Source organism: Meriones unguiculatus, chromosome 19 (assembly GCF_030254825.1).
Source record: "Meriones unguiculatus strain TT.TT164.6M chromosome 19, Bangor_MerUng_6.1, whole genome shotgun sequence".
Lineage (NCBI taxonomy): Eukaryota > Metazoa > Chordata > Mammalia > Rodentia > Muridae > Meriones > Meriones unguiculatus.
In genome coordinates this window covers 55,520,612-55,541,548 of record NC_083366.1, presented here as the reverse complement: position 1 = coordinate 55,541,548, position 20,937 = coordinate 55,520,612, and the positions used below count along the sequence as shown (strand labels likewise).

Here is a 20,937-nt window from a genome sequence, read left to right as displayed (position 1 = left end):
AATTGTTTAAACGCCCAGCCATGGACTTTGGTATGTCATTCCAAGTACCCAACACAGGGGATTATAAAGAATTTGGGACATAGGCCGGCAAGTGCCCCAGCAGTGTGAGAACTTCTGGGTAGGTAGTGTTTTTAGAAGGGCTGCACTCCTTGTAGCTGCTCAGAGAGTAGGGCAGTGTATTGGGTGAGAACATGGGGACGGGCTTCTGTAGTAGCCCACACATGCAGTCTGCAGACAACCTGAACATTGAACACGGGGCCAGGCGGTGCAGGATGGCAGCAGTCTGTGCTGGGAGGCAGGAGGCTGTGGAGTATGTGCTGAGGCCCCGCATTCTGCAAAGCCACAGTCTGAGTCCTGATGCCCACAGTCATGTGAGTCTTCAGAAAAGCAAAAGGCATGTGTTCCTTTAGGGTGACCATAATTTTGGCAGGAGGCTTTGCCCTGTGGTAAAGGGCACACATACGCACTTTGGATGCTATAGTGAAAAATAATTTGGCCTGTACTTACGGAACAAAGCTGACTATTTGGGGGGATGTATAGAATTAAAAACTGCGTCAGCTGGTTAGTATTTGTTTATCAGTGTGACAAGGTATCATTTTTATAATGGTAGATGGAGACCATTTTTGTTTCACTGGAGGGAAATCCAATCTGAATAAAACAGTAACTTTTCACACATGACATCTAATCCATGCATGTAAATCAAACTGAGAATCTATTATTCATTATTAAAAGAGTGGCGTATTTTTATTACATTGAGAATGAAACACAAATACTGTGAAAAATTTAGTGCCCTTTCTGGAAATTTTAAGACACTCATCATGTCGTTGTCTGGCTGGTGCTTGCTCTCATTTTTAAAATATGGCCACAAAATTAATATGTTTGAAGTTTTATGCCTGGGAAAAAAAGGGATGCTCAATTTCAATGAAATAGGCAAATTTATTTCTTATTTAAAGCTTCCTAAATACTTAAGATGGGAAAGTACCCCACTAGTGCCCAAATTCCAATATGTATATAAAGAATATACTTCATATTCTTGTCATTATTCGTCGTGGCCTCAGTGTTCTTCCCCCAAGTGCTTTCTGAAAATGGCGTATATATCAGAAACTGATTAAAATGACCTCAAGTATTAATTCGTGAAATATGATGAACCCAACACTTTGCAAGAGGTTATTTTCTGTGTGACATTTAATATGTAAGAGTTGAAACGGTTTTCATAACTCATAGGAAGGAGTGGTCCTAGGGAATCCAGACACTGAGCATGATTGCTTTATCGATTATTAGTTATCACTGTTAACAGTCCAGGGCCCTGGCATATATTATATTTTGTAACTTTAGAAAGTTTCCCATTATGTCAGTTTGTGGAAGGCCTCTTTCTCAGGTCAGAAAAGGACCATTAGCTGGTTGAGAGAACCCGTGGAAACTTTAATGGCCACACCAGTGAGCCTTAGAACTTCACTGTCATCTAAGACCTTTCCTGACTTGCTTCCTAACTCACATTCTGGGGTGAGCACACATAATTCTCTCTAGTTCAGTCCAGTTCCCCTGATCCTACTGAAATAGACCTTAGATGTAAAGGATGCTTGTCACAGTGCATCTTCAGAATGAGACTTAATGCTGGCATTCACTGTCATGATAAAAAAAAGTTACCTACCTTAGACCCAGCCCTCTCTTGTGGGAAATGGGAATGGAACACATAATTCACAACAATATCACTAGCCTTAAATGTTTTGTGTAGACAGCTTATGGTAGTTTCAAGTAGGGGGTGGTGAGATTTGTTTTGTTTGGTTTGGTTTTTAATCATTTTTGGCAATCCTCCTTATGGAGTGTTCCTGTTTAATTCACATTTTTCTGGCCCTTGAAAATTTTCCTTCAAGAAATCTAGTTAATCTTTTCCCGCCTATAAGAATACTTGGCTCACCTTCTTTTCATGCTATTATGTCTTCATTTCTTGCTTCTAGATGACATGAAGTATTTCAAGTCCATCAGTATACAGTGCCACTTGCATTATTTATCCATCCCCCATTATCCTGGAGAATACCTGAGATTATCAACTTGTAAAAAAGGAGAGGTTTATTTTGATTCATGGTTTCAGAGGTGTCAGGCCATGCTCAATTATGATCTTCCATTCCTTGCTGTTTGGGGCCTGTGGTGAGACAGCTCATGGGCCAAGAGCACGTGCTGGAGCCAAACCTCTCAATTCCCTGTGAGCAAAAGAGGAAGAGACTGTGGTCCCTCAGTGCCCCTTAGGCACCTGTTCCCAGTGACTCAAAGTTCTGCTCCTAGATTCTACTTCTTAAGAACCCCTTCTCCTGATAGAACTAGACTGGAGACCACATCATGAACATGGGAGACTTTGGGGGACATTTCAAAGCAATATGAATTCTCATCCCTCTGATGTGATGGGAGAGTACCCACACTCTTCCAGTCACATCACTGTACATGCAAGAGAGACCATCAAGAGGAACTTGAGAACCTAGTTCCTTGTTGAGCCCATTTTACAGACTAGGTATGCTCAGGTAGGACTTTCCTAGATGATTAAAATGCACCTCAAATCTAGTGTGGATGACTCCACAAATGAAGCATTGGGCTCACAGCCTGCCCTGAAAGAAGCAGCAAGATTGAATTCTTTGTTTGTTTTTGTTTTGTTTTACTTTTATGGGAGAATCACTCTCTTATTCCTATAATTTTCCCTTGACTTTTTTCACAGAATAGATTCTATTTCTAAAATCAAATTTCTCTCTTTCAACCCTTTTTTTTTGCACGTCTCTGAAAAGACAAGCTCTGTATCACGTGTAAAGCTGCCCTTTGAACAGGGCTGCTCAACTACCCCACACCAAACGGTGGTTGCTTGAGTTCAGGAAGCTTGGGCATAAGCTTTCTGAAAGCAGAGACTTTGCATTTCCTTGAAAAGCCTCTAGAGGAACAGAACCAATAGAATGTATGGGGAACCACGAGGGGGGGACTTATTTGATTGGTTCATGTGATCAGAAAAAGGACAGTCTCTCACGATGGTGATAAGCAACACACATTCACCCATGACTTCCTCTGCTTCTTATGGACCTACATGCCAATCATCCCTAGAAGCATCCTCACAGATACACCCAAAAATGTGTCAAGTTGACAAGCAAGAATTATCTTTGTAGGCCCTCTTTGTTCTATGATATGTCACTGACATCTGGAAATGTAGCTGTCTCAGTGTGGATTTCCAAAATTAGCCAACAGATTTGAGAACATCAGAGTCTCAACACCTTCTAATAGACTGGTGAGATATTTTTGATTATATTTTATTAAAAAAATTAATACTAGGGGTTGAACCCAAGGCCTGGAGACAGCTAAGCACCTATCCCACCAGTAGGCTACATTTTCAGAATAATCTGAATTATCTTTTTAAAAAATTGATGTTTTATGTAGATTTACACATTTTATTTTACTGGGAATTCTGCAATTTTATCTTCGTCCTTTGTGTCTGTTCACGTGTACTGTATCCAGAGTTCAGAATGCCCTAGTTACAAAATAGCAGTTCTTGTTCACTTCTCCTGCAATTCAACAATCAAATCATTTTGAATTCTCTAAAGAGGAGGAACTTGCTTCTATATTTGAACCCACTCATATTCACAGGGAATATGTTTTAATATTTCAACATCTATACAAAATGCTTTACAATTCCTTTTAAGGTATTAATTTTCATACGAACACCATGTGAAGTCACAGAGGACTGAGTAGGGCAAAGAATTTCTCCAAGGTCACACAGCCTGTTAATTGCAAAGGACAAGCTTGGCTGTCTTTCCCCATCCATCTGACTCACACACATATACTAACCAGCAGTGAATGACTTTGAAATGATGAAACTCTCAAAGCTTAGGAAGGGGGCAGGAATAGGATTCACATTCAACACCCCCCAAAATGTTGCTAAACTCAAAGACCAATAAAGATCAATGAATAAAGTAAATCAAACCATGTCAGATCTGTGCTGTATAGTTCTATGTCAACTTGACACACGCAAAAGTCATCTGAAAGAAGAAAACCTCAATTAAGAAAATGCTCCATCAGATCGGGTTGTAGGCAAGCCTGTAAGGCGTTTTCTTAATTAGAGCTTGATGGGGGAGGGCCCAGCCCATTGTGGGTGGTATCATCTCTGGGCTGGTGGTCTTGGATTCTGTGGGAAGGTAGGTTGAGCAAGCAGGGGGCGCAAGCACACTCCAAGGCCTCTGCATCGGCTTCTGTATCAGTTTCTGCCCTGTTTGAGTTCCTGCCCTGACTTCCTTCCCCGAGGAACAGTGATTTCGAAGGGTAAGCTGAATAAGCCCTTTCTTCCCCAAGTTGCTTTGGTCATGGTGTTTCATCAGAGCACTAGCAACCCTCAGACAGTATCCCTGCCTTAGGCTCTTCATCACCCTTCGAATAAAACCCAGATTACTTATTTGGGCTTTCAGAACTTGTTTTGTCCTTTATTCCATTTTCAGGTTTCATCCCATGTTAGTTTCCTGTTTGTGTATTCATTCCAGTCTCTGCTTTCTTTCTTGAATATATCAAACTCATTCTTTCCATAAGGCCACTAAACTCAAGGCTCCTTCCTGTTTAGAAAGGGTCTTCCTTAAACTCTGACATCACAGAGGGTCTCAATGCTAAGTGCTTCTGCCTTAAGCAAAAGTTTCTGAACAGAGCTCACACCTGACCTGCCGTATTAGGATTTATGACTTCAGTGTTCATTGAGATAGCCCAAGTATTTATTACTATTGATAAAATCATATTAGTTGCTTATCTATTGCCTTTCCATCAGTTTATAGCTAAGTGAAGTTGGAAGTTTGTTATATAAGTGCCAAACTTGTGCTTCAATTACAATCGTTGATATTTAACGTGTGAGGTGAATAAATTACCCAAAAGACACCAAAACATTAGATATAATTGTTGATAAGAGTTAACTCAATAATTTAGTGGCTAAGGAAACTAGTGAATTTCTTCCTTAAATTTTTTTTATTGACCTGTGAAATGGCTGATATCAAGCACATGTCATAGTGTGCATGTAAGAGATTTGTAAAACACAGAGTACTGCACTGACACTGTTCATCGCAATGTGTCATTGGTGCCATGTGGGCTGCCCAAAGGGAAAATGTTGATTAGCAATCATTGCCCAAAGTTTTCTCCTCTCCAAATGATAGATTTGCATGCTCCTTGTAAAGCCATTTGCGGCTAATTTGTTGGTCTTTGATCTAATCAAACTGCAGATGTTGAGAAACGCCATCTTTTTGTGCATTGAGGCTCACTCACTGGGGTTTGTAAAAGTAATGGGCTGTGCCCAATTTTCCCCCAATGTGTTCAAACTCTCAGGGACAGTGAAGGGAAAGATCTGTCTTTTCCCTAACAAGGAGAAAAATGAAAAGAAAACACAACTTTTTTATTCCCCAATTATAAAAGAAAAAGGGTAACTGAGGAAAAGGGAAAAGAAAACAGAGGAAGAACTGTCAATCCCAGAACTGAATTTTCCAGATTAAAATATTCAATAAACATTCTTCCATCTCTATAGAGTGAAATTTTCTCTATTGAACAGCGTGCAAGAGATGAATTACAACAGGCCCAGGTTGAGGTCAGGTAATGGCATTACAGCATAACAAGATGATATTCCATGAATTTCCTCATCTCAGTCATGTTTCATGGGGAATGGCAGGCAGGTCATATGGTGAAGCCCATAATTATTCAGATAGGATCCACTTTGATTTTAGATGGAAATGCATAGTTCTTAATCAAGGAGAATTGATGATACACAGATCCTCCTTGCTTGTCTTTGCATCTTCAAGGGGTAGTGAGTCTCAAAGTGTCAGCTGAAGGACCAAACGACCAGCTGATTCATTATTCAAAATGTGGTCACTTAGTTCACCACTACCCCTCATGCTGGTTAAAGTGTAAGACTAAATCAATTACTAACCAGCATTTGAAGTTAGCACCCTTAAGTGCTAACGAATATGGTCAGGGTGGGAACTGTTATTCTAAAGTCTTCAGACTTTTCAGATTGTTAGTGCCTTTTTAATGGTTAAATTAGTTGGGAAGAAATTGCAGCTAGTGAAGAGTTTAAGTTAGCCTGGGTATAACTCCATTTTAAAATAAAGAGCCATCTTGACTGAGAGCTGAACTCAGGTACCAGGAAACATCACAGAATGTACACATGGCAGAAAACAAAGTTAATTCTCCTAGCAATAACCTCCAGGAAATATCACAGAATAAATACTTCATAGAAAATAGAGACAATCTCCCTGGCAATAATCAATAAGAATCAGTTGGGAATCGGCTCGGAAAATTCTCCCCAATGTTTCAGATATAGTTTAGAAGAATAGGAATTGTGATCATATGCCTTAGGCAATTGTGATTATGTGCCTCAGAGAAGGTCACCTCATCCCTCTAACTTTTATCTAATCCTGTAACATCAAGACATGTGCCCCCTCCTTGCTGTCATGGAAACATGTGCCCCCCTGCTTGCTGTCATGGAAACTCCCTGCTCACAGACTTTTCCTTTAAAAACCCTGTTCACTCAGAGCTCAGGGTCCTACTTCTCTGCTGCTGCATCAGTGAGACTTGGGTCCCGAGTTTGATCGCTCTCGTAATAAAGCTCTCTTGCTCTTGCATTGAGTCATTTCCTGGTGGTCTCCGAGGGTCCCATGAACCTGGCATTACACTAGGTGTAGGGGCTTTAGGTTTGATATCACAAGACTGTGTGCCCTTTATTCAGGAAATATTTTTATTCAGAATTAGAAACTTATAAAGTAAAAGGTAAATTCAGTCTTTCTGAAAAATGTTTTAAGGATCGTGGATTTTATTGGAAGAAAGATGGTTTTACTCGATCCATTCTAGATGCACTGTAGATGTCTGAACCCAAAGTGAGGGACTTGAAGACAGTGGAGGAAGAGGCCATGATTGTGACTTTTTAGAAGGGGTGAAGAGCAGCTGGTGGGATAGAGCAGAATGACCTTGAGAACTCTGGGCATGAACCCAAGATTAGCTTTTTGCATTGGTTGGTTCCTCCTATTTGTGGGAAGTATAGCTGGGCTAGCTCTCTCAGTCCTAAACTCAGATCCCAGCTCTACCTCACCCGTGATTTGGATGTCTGTGGACCCAGATTCTCTATACTTCTGTCCAGGAGTTTGTAAAGTTGGGTCCATATGAGAATATACTTCATTGGATTATTGTGGTGATTAAGCTAATGATGATAAAGTGCTTTTGAAAAAAATGCCTTGAGTTCAGTGAATGAGTGTTAACTGTTGATATTATAACAACATTTAGGATTAAAGATTTGGAAATAATATTTTAAAACATCGGCCTTGTACATTTGTATTCAAGGCTGCCCCTTTCCTAGTCAGAAACTGTGTAGGTGTAATTGCTGTTGCCCTATGTTCTTTTTACCTAGGTCAGAATAAATTTCAAGGAACGATTACTTTCTTAAATCGTATAGCAGACAGACAGGGGATTACAGCTAATTCATCTATATTTTAAACTGGGAAAAGAGGGTAAAAAAGAATAGCACTATAAAACTCTGTCTGCTAATCTAGATGACCGTGGGCTCCATATCAATTCCCAAGCACCTTTCTGAGCTGTCGGCTTCCAAAGGAACATTTTGTTATCTCTAATGCAAATTAAGCACTGATTTACTTCCTTGACTCCCTGTAGTATTCTCAGCAGAATTTAGATCTGGAAGACACTCATTAGTTTATTTCCATTCTGTTTATCTGTCACCATTGTTTCCCCAGCTCTTTATAGATAGTGACATAAAGATCTGAAAATACCAGGTAGATTATCTATTCAGAAGTAATGTTTATCTGATACCCAAGCTCATGCTTCCAACATTGCTGTTATACAGCTCCCCTTTTAAATGAGAGAAATAATTACACAGAGCAGAATGGGTGATTTGGATTCAAGCATATTATAGTGTATATAAAGTCTGCTGAGCGATTTACAGTGCATTTGGAAGAGTCACAGCCATGGTGGATGTTCTATGAACAACCCACAGATTTTCCAGTGTTCAGACTAACAGCTGAAGCACAGATTGGGAGAATATCTACGTTTCTCTACTCTTAGCTTTATCTTCATCTTGACCCAGAACCACTAGTTTCTCACAGCCAGTGACTTAATATTACTATTACTTATATCTTGGCATGACATAAGTATGATAGTATGGTGCTGAATATATATATATACAGGCATCATAAGCTTGATTATCCTATGGGCTGATTCACAGCCTGCATTTTCCAGTCTTCTGGTCAGGTTGCATTTGGCAGATGAACAGCACTAGCATGTCATGGGAAAGTTTCCACAAAGCCAGAGACTGTGGGTACAGCAGTTTCTCAAATTTTGGTTCATATGTACCATTAGTATGTTTAGCAGCTAATTTCCAAAACATTAAAAAATGTCCTATTCTGGTCTCATCAAATGCATGTCTTTTAAAATTGCTGGTGTTAAATATAAGTCTTAAGGACTTGCACGGCCCCTAACTTATGTTCAGGTCCCACTGGTACCTCTGCTAACACATCTGCTTGAAAAGCTCTGGGTATGGAATGTTTTCCTAATGAAGACAATGCCATGATGAAATAATAGACGGTGTCTCTGTGTATGCATATGCATGGGCATTTCGAAGAATAATCTCAACAACGGTCATTTTGACAATGTGCAGTGTGTAAATGAATCTGTGGTATCTAATCTTGGTTTTCAACTTGATACACATGAGAAGAGGGAATCCCACTTGAGGAATTGCCTTGAGAAATCGTGTTCATTAGCTTGGTCTGTGGGCCTGTCTGTGAGACATTTTCTTGATTGCTAATTGACATAGTAGTTCCCGTGCCACTGTGGGTAGCTCCATCTCCAGAAAGACGGGCCTGGGCTGTAGACAAAAGGCAGCTGAGAAGCCCATGGGACACAAGGCGGTAAGCAGCATTTCTCTGTTATTTCTGCTTCAAGCTCCTACCTTGGCTTCCATTTATGGTGGGGTATAACCTCTAAGAATAGACAAACCCTTCCCTTCGGGTCAATGTTCCATCATGGCAACAGAGAATCAGACTATTCCAGTACAATGTGCATTGATATGTATTTGATGTAATAGGAAATGCAGCTAGAAATTGAGATTGTGTATGTTAGCTCTTAAGCACAGTGCTAAGGCATTCCAGTGTCCATTGCAGACACAAGAAGCAATACAAATCCAGCTAGGCAAAAAATAGCCTACAGGGTGGCTAAGGGCAGACTATAGAACAAGCCAGGGATTCTAGATACTTTTAATTCTGTGCCCAGAGTCATGTCACATGACCACAGTGCAAAGCAAAGGAGCTAGGCAATGAAATACAACTTAAACTTTCCACACGGTACATAATATTTTAATATTATATATGTTAAATCCAGGATTTTGTCATTAGAAAATAGAGATAACAACTGAGGATAGCCCTTGGGCCATCCCAAATGGACTTCTCAGATAGCAGCAAGGATCCATTATTTTAAAGATTCTGTCTTTATCTCGATTTTCATTGCTGAATCTGAGACTTCCTGTATGGAGTTTTCTGAACTTCTTTTTGTAGAATGATGTCTTTAATCTATTTTCTCAATTTATCTCATCAAATGCTTTCAGCCCCGTCATCTCTGTGTCCTAACTCCAGGTTCACATGTGCTGGAATATTCAATGATTTTTTTTTGTGCTATTTTCTTTTCCTCCCCCCACCCCTGCCTTTGTACTTTAGTTGGGATAAATTCACTGTCAGTGGATTTCCACTTCTATTATGTCTTTTCTGTCATGTCCATTTATACCCCAAAGTACGTCTCATGATTTTTGCCATGCCAAATATTTTGTGCCTACTCTAAAACACTTGAAAGTTTTCTCCCGAAGTATTCGATGCTTTCCTCTAATCTTGATGTTAATAATATAAAATCCTTGCTCTTCCCAGATTCTGTTCATGCTTGGATTGGCGTTCACTGGCCAGGGCTTCACATCCCTTCTTGTGGTTTCATGCCATATGGCAGACTTTGTGTGTGAACAAACTGTAGAGAATGAAATAGAAAATGCCGATTCCCCCATCAAGGGCTGACCTCCATGATCACATCAGAACTGAGCTCAGCTGGAGCTGAATTAACGCTAGTTAATTTGAATGCCCCACTGAGCCCATAGATTTAAGTTATAAAAGGCCCCTGCTTCCATTTGGGTTTGGGAACCAACTGCCATTCAACTTTTTGATCATGTTTTGCTCTCCAGTACTGCTACAGGATTTCTGAAACACAGAGGATCTCTTCCTCCATACCTAGACCAAATGGCCCACATGCTGCTGAGTACTTGTGAAGACCCTAGGGTTAAGAATTGGTCTACAGTAATGACTCGGTCTATGCCTAGGGTGCATATGTTAAATTACTCCTTTCTTCTGCAGTAGTTAGCATCTGGTGACAGGTCTGCACTTTCATCTGATCCCAGGATTTAGTTTCCTTTAAATTTGTCTCTTCAGTTCCCAAAAAGTTGTGCCTTCATATAATTTTATAACTTACCTTATTTCTTACTTTCGCCCTCCCCTTTTGGTACTGGTGATGAAGCCAGCCATGGAATATGCTACCTCAGAGCTCTGCTGAGCTATATCCTTAGCTCTTCTCCTTACCATGATGTAGGTGTTGTCTCTTTGTGACTGTCTCCATTATATTGAGAAGGAAGGTTTGAAGGCTGCTCGAAACTGTCTTATCAGTACTTGTCTTATCGTGAAAACCATCATACAGTGCTTGAGAGATGACACAATGGGCAAGAGTGATGGGTACTCATCCAGAGGACATGGGTTTGATTCCCAACACCCACATGGTGGCTTACAACCATTTGCAGCTCCAGTTCCAAGAGCACTGACACCCCCTTCCTGCCTTTGTGGCATCAGTTGTGCACGTGGTACATAGCCATATATGCACGCAAAATACCCACATACATTAAAAAAGAACAATATTAATACCAGAACATAAAAGCAACCCAAACTGTTACATCTACAGACATTTCAGAAAGTGCAGAAACAGGGAACATACTATGAACATAGCTTTCATCCCCGTTCTAGGTTGCTTTCTTATTACTATGAAAAAACCATGGTCAAAAGCATCTCGGGAAAGAAAGGTTTATTTCTTCCGGGTTTCCAGTCCATCACGGACAGAAGTCAGGGCAGAGACTCATGCAGGAGCAGAGGGGGGAACCTTTACTGGCTTGCCTTCTTTGGCTTGCTCGGCTACCTTCCTTATACAACGCAGCCCAAATTGCCTAGGGGTGGCATCACCCACGGTGGACTGGTCCCACCTACATCAATTAAAAATTAAGAAATACCGCACAGACATGGTCGTAGGCCAACCCGAGGGCAATTATCAGTTGAGGTACCCTCTTCCCAGGTGACTCTAAGTTTCTGTCAAGTTGACAGGTGAGCTAACTGTGGCAGACATGTTGTGGTACCATTCATTCCAGGCTAATAACCTATGTGTGCCTGGTTCCAATGGACATCCTTTTTTTTTTTTTAAATCTCACTTCTACTCCTACACTCACCATGCAGTTCCCCAGCCCTCATTTGCTTCTTAGTTCTTTGGTTCCAATTCTTTCCTCTTCTTCTACCTATGTCTCCCTTCATGTGGAAAATCAAGGGCATCACAACTGCAATAGTCAGTGATGGTTGTTTCTGCAAAATCACTGTCTTCCACAGAAACTTTTCATGGTGGTCAGGAAATGAAGCTCCTTTCAGGACATTATGACCTTCAGGTACCAGCACTCAGATGACATGGCATCCGCATCAGAAACAATGAGCATCTATTCATCTTCGTGTAGAATTTTTAATTACACAACTAATGAGAGATAGCTGGAGTTGTGCTGTCCTGAAGGCTATCTGGGGAAGGAGCTCCTGGAAAAGGCTCCCAGAGAGAGGGGAACAGGAAAACTTAGTGATCTTTCTTGCCTAAGCAACCAGTCTCAAGGTATACATTACAGGGCTGAAGGTCTCCCATACAACAAGCAGGAGAAACACTTATAGCATGCATGCTGAAAAGACAGCTGTTGTGACTACAACAGAGTAGATTCCTTTCTTTAGTAATATTTTACACCTTTGGGACTGGAGAGATGGTTTAGTAGTTAAGAGCACTGGCTACTCTTCCAGAGGACCTGGGTTCAACCACCAGCACTCACATGGTGGCTTACAACCAACTCTGACTCCAGCTTCGGGCATCTGATGTCTTTGGTCACTGGGTGTGCATACGGTACATATGTATGCAAGCAAAACACTTGCACACATTGAATGAAAATTAATTAATTAATTGTGAAAGAATGTGCAGCTCCTATTTGTGTCTTACTCAGAATCAGTGGAATCGCTTTACCCTGCTGCTCTCCTTTTTTTTTTTTTTTCTTTTTCATTTCAGGAGCTGTCAGGGCAGCTCCATCTGCCCATCCTCTGCTATAGAACAGACTAACATAAAGTGCCTTTGTGTGCTGCAGTAGATGACACAGCACTGCATGGCGTTTCCACGCCCTGGTTGATAACCTCAGATATGCCATGCAATAAAAGAATGCGAGTGTTTGGCATGGTTACTGACGCACTCTGGTCTCAAACACCTTCTTCTGTTATGCTTCATCTAGGAAGTCATAAATACAAATGCGAGACGGATGCATAACTTCTGTTTTCCTGAGCCTTGCTGACTTGGTAGAAATGTGCCATTTCTAAGAAGAACACGCTTACATCGCTGTGGTTTGGGGTTTTGCTATAATTTTGGATTTTTTGATTGGTGGCACTTGAGGTTGGACCCAGGGCCTTACAGATGGTAGGTAAGCATAGGTTCACTTAGCCACATGTGCGGTCCTCTCCATGGTTACCCAGAAAAGTCAAGCGCATATAAACCTAAGTGTAGAAAGAGACATAACTTACATAAACCCATCACCAAAGTTAGGACCGAACTGTCACCGCTCCTCATGTTCTTATTACAGCTACTTCGCATGCATTGCTGGAAAACACTGGTTTGTTCAAGGAACGTCCTGGTTTTCACTGCTAAACCAAACGGTGAAACGAAAACACTGTTGACAGTGTGGGTTCAGCTTTGTTTTTAAATCCTGGCTCTAACCAGAGCCCTGACTCCGTTTGTCCTCCTCCACTTAGCTCGTGTTCTCGTGTGAGAAACGGTACTTGTGGCGAGCTCGCCAAATGAAAAGTACGGCTTGATTAAGGATCTCTTGTGTCAGTAATTTGTGCCTAATGTCTCTCGCCTTCCCATGGGCTGTTGTAGGGAATGGGAAATCTGGTTTAAATGAAACCTGATCCCGCTAATGGTTTAATAGCAGCTGCCACAGGGTTCTGGGGTTTTCAACAGATGTCTCTGTTACATTTTATTCCTAAACTTAAGTCTTCAGCTATCCGTATGAATCATGTAAATATAACTGCACGTTTGGATAAATGTTTTGCAAAATAGCCTATGACAAGACAATTTTCTGTCCACTTTAATCCATTCACATGAGATTTTCTAGAGAAAATTAGGTACATAGTGTTTTTTAGATAAAAAATTATTTGTCTTATACTTTTATAATTCTTTTAAGCTGAGAAATGGGCTTCATCCCTACACCTAGGAACATGACTTGGTCAATGCGGCCGTTGATCCATCATTGCCAACTGCTGTTTGTTTGGTTCTTATAGTGATGTGCTTCATAGTGTCACTTCAGAAAAATATTAGTCAAAAAACTATATGGTTTCTGTTTTTTTTTTTTTCTTGTAATACTAATTCTGTCATCATGAATAGGGTTAGTTTTTTGGAGTGTGATAATTTGCCCATCTACTTTTATAGATGGGATTTGTTCTGTGGGAAGCACCCGAGCCAGGTACTTGAATGATCCAGAAGACATAAAACAGATGTGACGTCATGATTGTGATGGGACACCGGAAATAGTCGTGATGAACGGAATACTTGTGGGCATCATACTTTAAAGAAAAAAATAGTTTAGTGGGTTCAGTTCCATAGGCTGAGAAATTCAAGGGTGTGCTCATATCCGGTGAGAGCCTTCTTACCATATCTCATCATGGTGGAGGGCGCAGCGGAAAAGAGCAAGCCACTATCTTCATTCCGAGACCTCTTATTCCCTTCTTACAAAGCCACTGATGCCATGCTGAAGGCCGCCCTCTCATGACTGCATCTAATTCTTTCTCCTCAAAACTCTGTCTTCATACATCATTAACATATGGATTCGTGGTTGAGGTTTACGGCACAGGAACTTTAATGGACACATTCAAACCTTAGCAACCGTAGACATACCAGACCAAGCCAAGAGGCATGAAAATACAGAGTGGCATGCTAATTGCAACGCTGCAAGCTTGATTCCTGAGGCTTAGAAAGCATGGAGTCTCTGGCAGAGGTTGTATGTTTGCTAAATTACCTGAAGCTACAAGGCTTATTTGTAAATTCACTGAAGAGAAGCATTCAAATGTAAGAGGAGTGATACAGAACTTGTCTGTAGGTATTCTGAATGATGTGTGGGTATCTCTGGGTAACGAATAGCAGCCTCCTGAGGTTCTCCTGTCTTACTGTTTTTGCTAGGCACTTCCTCGAGGGAAAGCTGTGCAGCCTGGCTTGTCTTTCTTATTTGAACTCGTCCGTGGAACATATGTACGTGATGACCTGATCATGGGCTCGGCAGTCTTTCCTGTCTGTGACAACAACCTCCATGTAGTGGAAGGAAAATTCAAGTGTCCCCTTCTCCGAGGGCCTTATAACCGGAAACTGGATAGCTTCAGAAAAATAGAAGAATTGATTTGCCAAGACTTGGACCAGTGGCTGTGCAATCTATATTTTAAGGTTTGTAATATGATAGTTTTATTTATTAATTTCTTGAGATTGGATATGGCACTGTAACACAGGCTGTCCTCAAACTCTTGATCCTCGTGTCTCAGCCTTTTGAATGCTACCTAACTAGGATTACAGGTATGAAATGTGAGTTTGTAACTGGCAAATAATTTCAAGTATTTTCCAAAGCCACTTTTTTTTTTTAAAAAAAATAGCCATTAGCTTTCTTTCTTGCAACTGCAAATTCTCTTAAAGTTTCTCTTAATAGGTAGAAGTAATTCCCATCAGACAACAGATTTCTGAAAAATGCACATAGAGTAGTAGTTAGAAATAAGGAATTAAATTGTGAATTTGTGGGGACAGTGAAAGTGAATTAAGTACAGTCTTGTATATTGAATGAATCAGAACTGACACCCGAGCCCCACGGTTCTCAGCAGTTCACAGTATTAGTAAGTTCATCCCGTCATCCTCCCCAGAATGGATGACTTATTTCCTTACCAACAGTACTGACCAAGATTCCTTTGTGTGTTGGAAGTTGCCTGTGAGAGGGCGCACAGGAGATGAGGTGTGACTCCTGCCTTCCGAATGCTCGTCTCTGACAAGACAGACACCTAGGAGAGGGTAATTCCACAGAGGAAGAGTAGCATGAGAGAGCTGTCTCCCTTAGGCACTCCACTTCCAACATGTTTTCCGTCAAATGTAAATATTTTAAGCAAATAAGCTTGGACACGCGTACTTGTGTATGTTTATCTTTCTGTGTACTGCTGAACCCAGCCTTTTTGAAATCAGTCATGACAGCATATAAATTTACTGTGGGGAGACGTCATGATCCAGAGAAGAAAATGGTTGCGTACGTTAAGAATAAAGTGGGCCACCTATTTGTAGCCTATCTATTTTGTTTTCTGTGTCTGAACTTGTTATTCTTAATTATAGTATTTTCCCAGGTTGACTATATCACAACACGCCATGAAGTTTTAATCTTTGCCTATACACCTGATTATCTATCTATCTATCTATCTATCTATCTATCTATCTATCTATCATCTATCTACTTGAATACCTACCTACATAATTGATGAAACTGATAATGATATTTCCAAAAAGTGTGCATTTTTGGCCTTAAGTTTTGGAGTTTTCTGTTTTGTGTATTCTTTTTCTAGTATCGTTTGTATAGGGTAATATTACCTGCTGTTTTCTTTATAATGAATACTATTATAATATGCTGAAATAACATTTTGGGGTTGCCTAGAGAACTATTATAAATAATTACTACCTGGATATGTGCCTTCCTAGTCATTGTGGAAACATGCTTTCCTGAGGTAAATCTCAATGTCCCTTAGAAAAAAAATCCTTACAGTTGCTGCTCATGGATTCCACATTCTGAGAATATGTACCAATTATTTTGTGGTGGTGCTTTAAGATTAGAGGTTGCTTATAGCTCTTCTCAATCAGAACTGTTGATAAGTAAAAGCAAGGTTGAGATGGAACAATAGTACAGGAATGTAAAAAAATTTCAAAACCCTATAACAGAATGGCTTTAAGATTGTAGTCTTAAATATTATACCACCAGTCAAAATAAACTGAAAATTAAAACGCAATCACTAAAGGAAGTAAATTTTATTATAGTTAATATAAAAAGCATCTGTGAGTGTCTGTATATGTCTCTCTGTGTATGTGTGTGTTTGTGTATGTGTCTCTGTGTGTATGCACACATGCTCATGTGCACATGCCTGAGTTAGGGTTTTTCTTATCTTACTCTCTTATTTGATGTGGTGTCACAGTAAAATCTAAGCTTGCTACTTTCACTAAGCTGGCTGGTCAGTGAGGCCCTAGGATGCACCTGTGTCTGTCTTCTACTCCATTCCGCCCATTGCTAGGATTACAGGCATGGGCTGCTCTACTTGGCTTTTTATTTGGGAACTGCAGATCTGAACCCAGGTCCTCATATGCAGACACAGCAAGCCCTCCACTCACCAAACCATCTCCTCACCCACGGCACCTGCGACTTTTAACTGCTTTTCTTTATTTTCTTCTTCTTTTCTTTCTTTTGCATTTCACTGTCCATGCTTGTGGTAGAACTGACCTCACATATGCTAGGTAACTGCACTACACCTTTAATGCTCACACTAACGCACACTAAAGCTCAGAATTCTGTAAATTATGGCTTGGAAAGTTGGCACTTAATCCATAGATTTAAATGGTCCTGGTATTAATCATAAAGATTATTTACATTGAGATTAAATCAAGACAAAAATTTACAAGATAAAAATTTGATTATTAAACAGTATTAAAATAGTCTGGGTGGCTCGCAATGTACTTGGACTTGAAGACCAAATTTTTCTCCTTTTTAATTAAGTAAAATAATTAAGTGAGGGAAAAGTAATGCTGTGACTTAACCATAGAGCGTACTGGCCACTAAGTATCACGTATAGATATGATTAACCATCAGTTATATTATTTATTAGCCAGTGTTAGGGACTGTGGCCCTCTGTATCTCTACTGGGAGTAAGCCCACTTTACTGAGAAGAGCAGTAGCACAGAACAAGGTGTACGGTTTTTCTGATTGAGAGGAAAAATAAGTGGGGAGGAAGATACTTCTCCTCTTCATAAAAATAAAAACAAAAAATTCTTATACAAAACTTTGTTTTTCTGTATATAAATTTCTCTAACATTGAAAGTTTTCCAGTATGAGTTTTCTCAAGAGCCAAATGTTTTGATCAGGGCTGGGACGTGGCCCAGGTGGAAACATGTTTGCCCCATAAACATATGGACCTGAGTGAGTTTGTATTCCTAGCACAAAACCAAACCATACAAGTAAAACAACTCTCTCCCCACCAGAGAAAAATAAATCACTGCATAGGGCGGCATCCGTCTTTAACCCCAACACTGAGAGAGGTGGGGTCAAAGACGGGGGACCCTTACAGCCCACTGGTCAGCCATCCTTGTGATCTCCAGGTTCAGCAACAGTCCCTGCCTCAAAAATTTAGGTAGAGAGTGACTGAAAAAGAAAAAAAAGGCACAATGTCAACCTCTAGCTTCCACAGGCACACACACACACACACACACACACACACACACACAACCTATCAATCAAGGAACTATATGAAAAGTTCTAATCAAGTAGTAGATAGAAATTAAAAAAAAAGCAAATGGCATAAAAAGGCAAAACACATAATGGAACAGAAAAAGATGTTTTTGCAATTTTAAGAAATCCTTTTTTTTTTTTTCAATGCAGTTTATTCAGGAACCTTGAACAATCATCTGACCCTGGGGAAAGCCAGCACACAGCTTAAATAGCCTCTGGGTAGCCAACCCCAGCGTGCCACGTGGGCAATGCAGATAGGTCCACATACATGGAAGCAAGCCAGATCCTCAGCCTTAGCCAAATGTGGAGTTGTTTGTGACAGAGAGCACTCACCATCGGGAAGGTGGAAGGCGGAAACCAGCTCCATCTTTCAGGCGCGGCATTTCGCAGCTCTCTACAGTTCCCCCTTTTTGTTTTAGACGCATCAGGCAAGAGTAGAGGTCTGATCTTTGATATTAGAAATAAATTGGGACTTTGTACCGATGTTCATTTAGGTGTCATCCACCCAAAGAGCATCAGACCCATCAGATACCTTTTTCTCAGAGGCGGGACCTGGGGCATCAACCCGCATGCAATCAGACTTGCTCTTCTCTGGGTCCAAAGCGGCTGACCCTGAGTGCAGTGCTTAGCCTCGCATCCTGAGCATAACATTTTAGCTTTTTATGGTATCCAACCATGCTTGGGGAGACTGTCCTGCTTCAATGGCTGTAAGGCCTGAGTGATCATGGCTGCATTACGCTGTTGTGAGACTCTAATCCAAGGGAGCCCTTCCTTCCTTTTTCCTACAGGGTCGGTGGGTGGGAGGAGAATGATATTCAAAGCATGCCAGACAGAGGCAGGGCCCCTGGCTTTCCCCTGTCCTCTATTGTTGTCCTGCGTCATTAGGGGCAGTACCTGGAGCCCTCAGGAGGAGGCTGGAAAACAGCTCTGACTTAGCGTGTGTGAAAGGACTGAAGATGGAGGAGTGTGCGAGCAAGGAAGGCTGACACTCCTTCCAAAGGAAGCGATCCCTTCAAAACCTGTCATTCTCAGTGTCCAGTGTTTCCCTGAAGCACTTTGTGATCCTAAAGTGCTATGCGGAGAACTGTGGTGGAGAACTGCACACTGAATGCCCACCTGTTCGCTTACCGCTATGTTCTATGATCTGGTCATTTCACATTTGGTTATTGCTTCTTGAGGAAAATTTAAAAAACAAATGAATATTTTGTAGTTTCATCCAAGTGTGAGGTTTAGTCATACAGTGGTTTCTTATAGGATATCAAAAATAATAAATTAAACATATAAGGCAGACGACAATGTTTAATGGGATTAGTATATGATTATTATTTTGTCATTATATTATTATTATTTAACCAGACAAAATCCTTCAGATGGAAAATTGAATTGTTCTTTTAGATATCTCAAAGTCCTCCATTGTTGTAGAGAAAGTTTAACTACATAGGTAATATCTGCAACAGTTTCCATTAACTGATTTATCTCTTAATAGGTAATTAAAACTCCTTTGCATTTGGATGATCAAAAAAGCCATGAGAGCCTCAGGCAGCCTTCTCCTGAACGTCCTGTGTGCTTAATGGCGGAAGCAGAGAACACAGAATTTGATTTGGATAATCCAGCTGGCCCTTCAAAGAAAGAACCCCCAAGAAACACCCACGCTGTAAAGGGCGGCTCCATCCACTCTTCTCAGGGTTGGTTGACTCATTTTCTTGAACATTCCAACACACTGTTAAGAACTGTGCAATGTTGAATGAAGCTGATTAAGAAGTATTTCCTTTCTAAGAATAAATGTTTTTAAACTGAGCCATGGAGAAAGAATATAACCATTGAGAAAAATATTAACTTTCCTTTCACATTGACTATTATGTGATATGAATAAGTAAAAAAAAAAATACTTCCTTAAAACATATTTTTCTCCATGATTCCATTGTCTGTGGACCTTTTTTTTTCCACTACTTTTTGGAGGTGTGGGATTATTTGACGTCTTCTGTTAACTTTCTGCTTCCTTGTATATGTTTGAGACTTGTAACCAAGAATATGAATATAAAGAAAAAATAACCTCAGGACCAAGTTCTCAAGTAGTATAAGGTTTGTGCTTTAGGGCTTTATTTTTGAAAATTAGTTTTATTAAGCACTAGGTAAAATCAAGTCTCTCGAACATTCAATTTTAAGAAGAGCCACATTTGAAATTATCTTTTGTAGTAAAACCTGATTGCCTCTACCAAAGATTTCCGTCATGGGCTTCTGTAAGTGGATGGAGCTATCAGCAAATAATTTTAGCCTACCCAGCAGGGTCAGATGGGTCGGCAGTTATTGCCGAACTAGTAGTCACAGCCTCGTGGCAAGGAGGGGCATTCACACAAGTTACCAGTGGCAAACCCTGTTGTAAGCATTTTCTTTGAAATTATCAAATGGTGTAATTATATGGTATAGAAAATAACACAGCATGTACCAATACTCTATCCTCTTCTTCGGCAATCCTATTCTACTTTATTTTCTTTACATAATTTTCTTTTATTTCACCTTCTTCCTCTTAGACCTCTTCTTTTTTTTCTCTGTGTGATGTGTATGCAAGTATGTGTGTGTAGATTATGCATGTGTATATGTGTGTGTACATATGAGTATGTGCATGTATATATGTGTCTGTGTGCATACATGCGTGTGTGTGTGTGTGTGTGTGTGTGTTTGTATGCCACGGAAGCCAGAGATCAACATTGGATATCTTCGTTGATGTCTCTTCACCTAATTTTTAAAATTAATTAAGTAATTATTTAATTATTGAGACAGGGTTTCTCTGTGTAGTTTTATCTGACCTAGACTCATTTTGTAGCCTCAGACTCACAGAGATCCTCCTGACTCTGCCTTTTTGAGGGCTGGGATTACAGTTGTGTACTGCAGAGCCCAACTTTCACTTTAGTTTTTAAGGCAGGGTCTCTCCCTGATTCCACTAGACTTGTGGATTAGCAGTGAGCTTCAGAGAATGCTTTCACTCAGTCTGCCTCTCTCAGTACTGAGATTATAGACACCTGCCACAATACCTAGCTTTATTTTTTTTTTAAATGTGGATCTTAGGGAATCAA

The 20,937-nt window shown here is 40.4% G+C and overlaps 1 protein-coding gene across 1 annotated transcript in view; it reads left to right on the top strand.

Moving 5' to 3' along the window:
• The window catches only part of LOC110559926 (uncharacterized), a gene marked incomplete at its 5' end in the record, with an annotated part of 297,183 nt that overhangs the window by 91,011 nt on the left and 185,235 nt on the right, over nt 1–20,937 (top strand). Inside the window, 2 exons of the mRNA XM_021655579.2 lie at nt 14,533–14,790; nt 19,350–19,548. Of these exons, the coding sequence (XP_021511254.2) occupies nt 14,533–14,790; nt 19,350–19,548 (457 nt within the window). The remainder of the gene's footprint in view (nt 1–14,532; nt 14,791–19,349; nt 19,549–20,937) is intronic.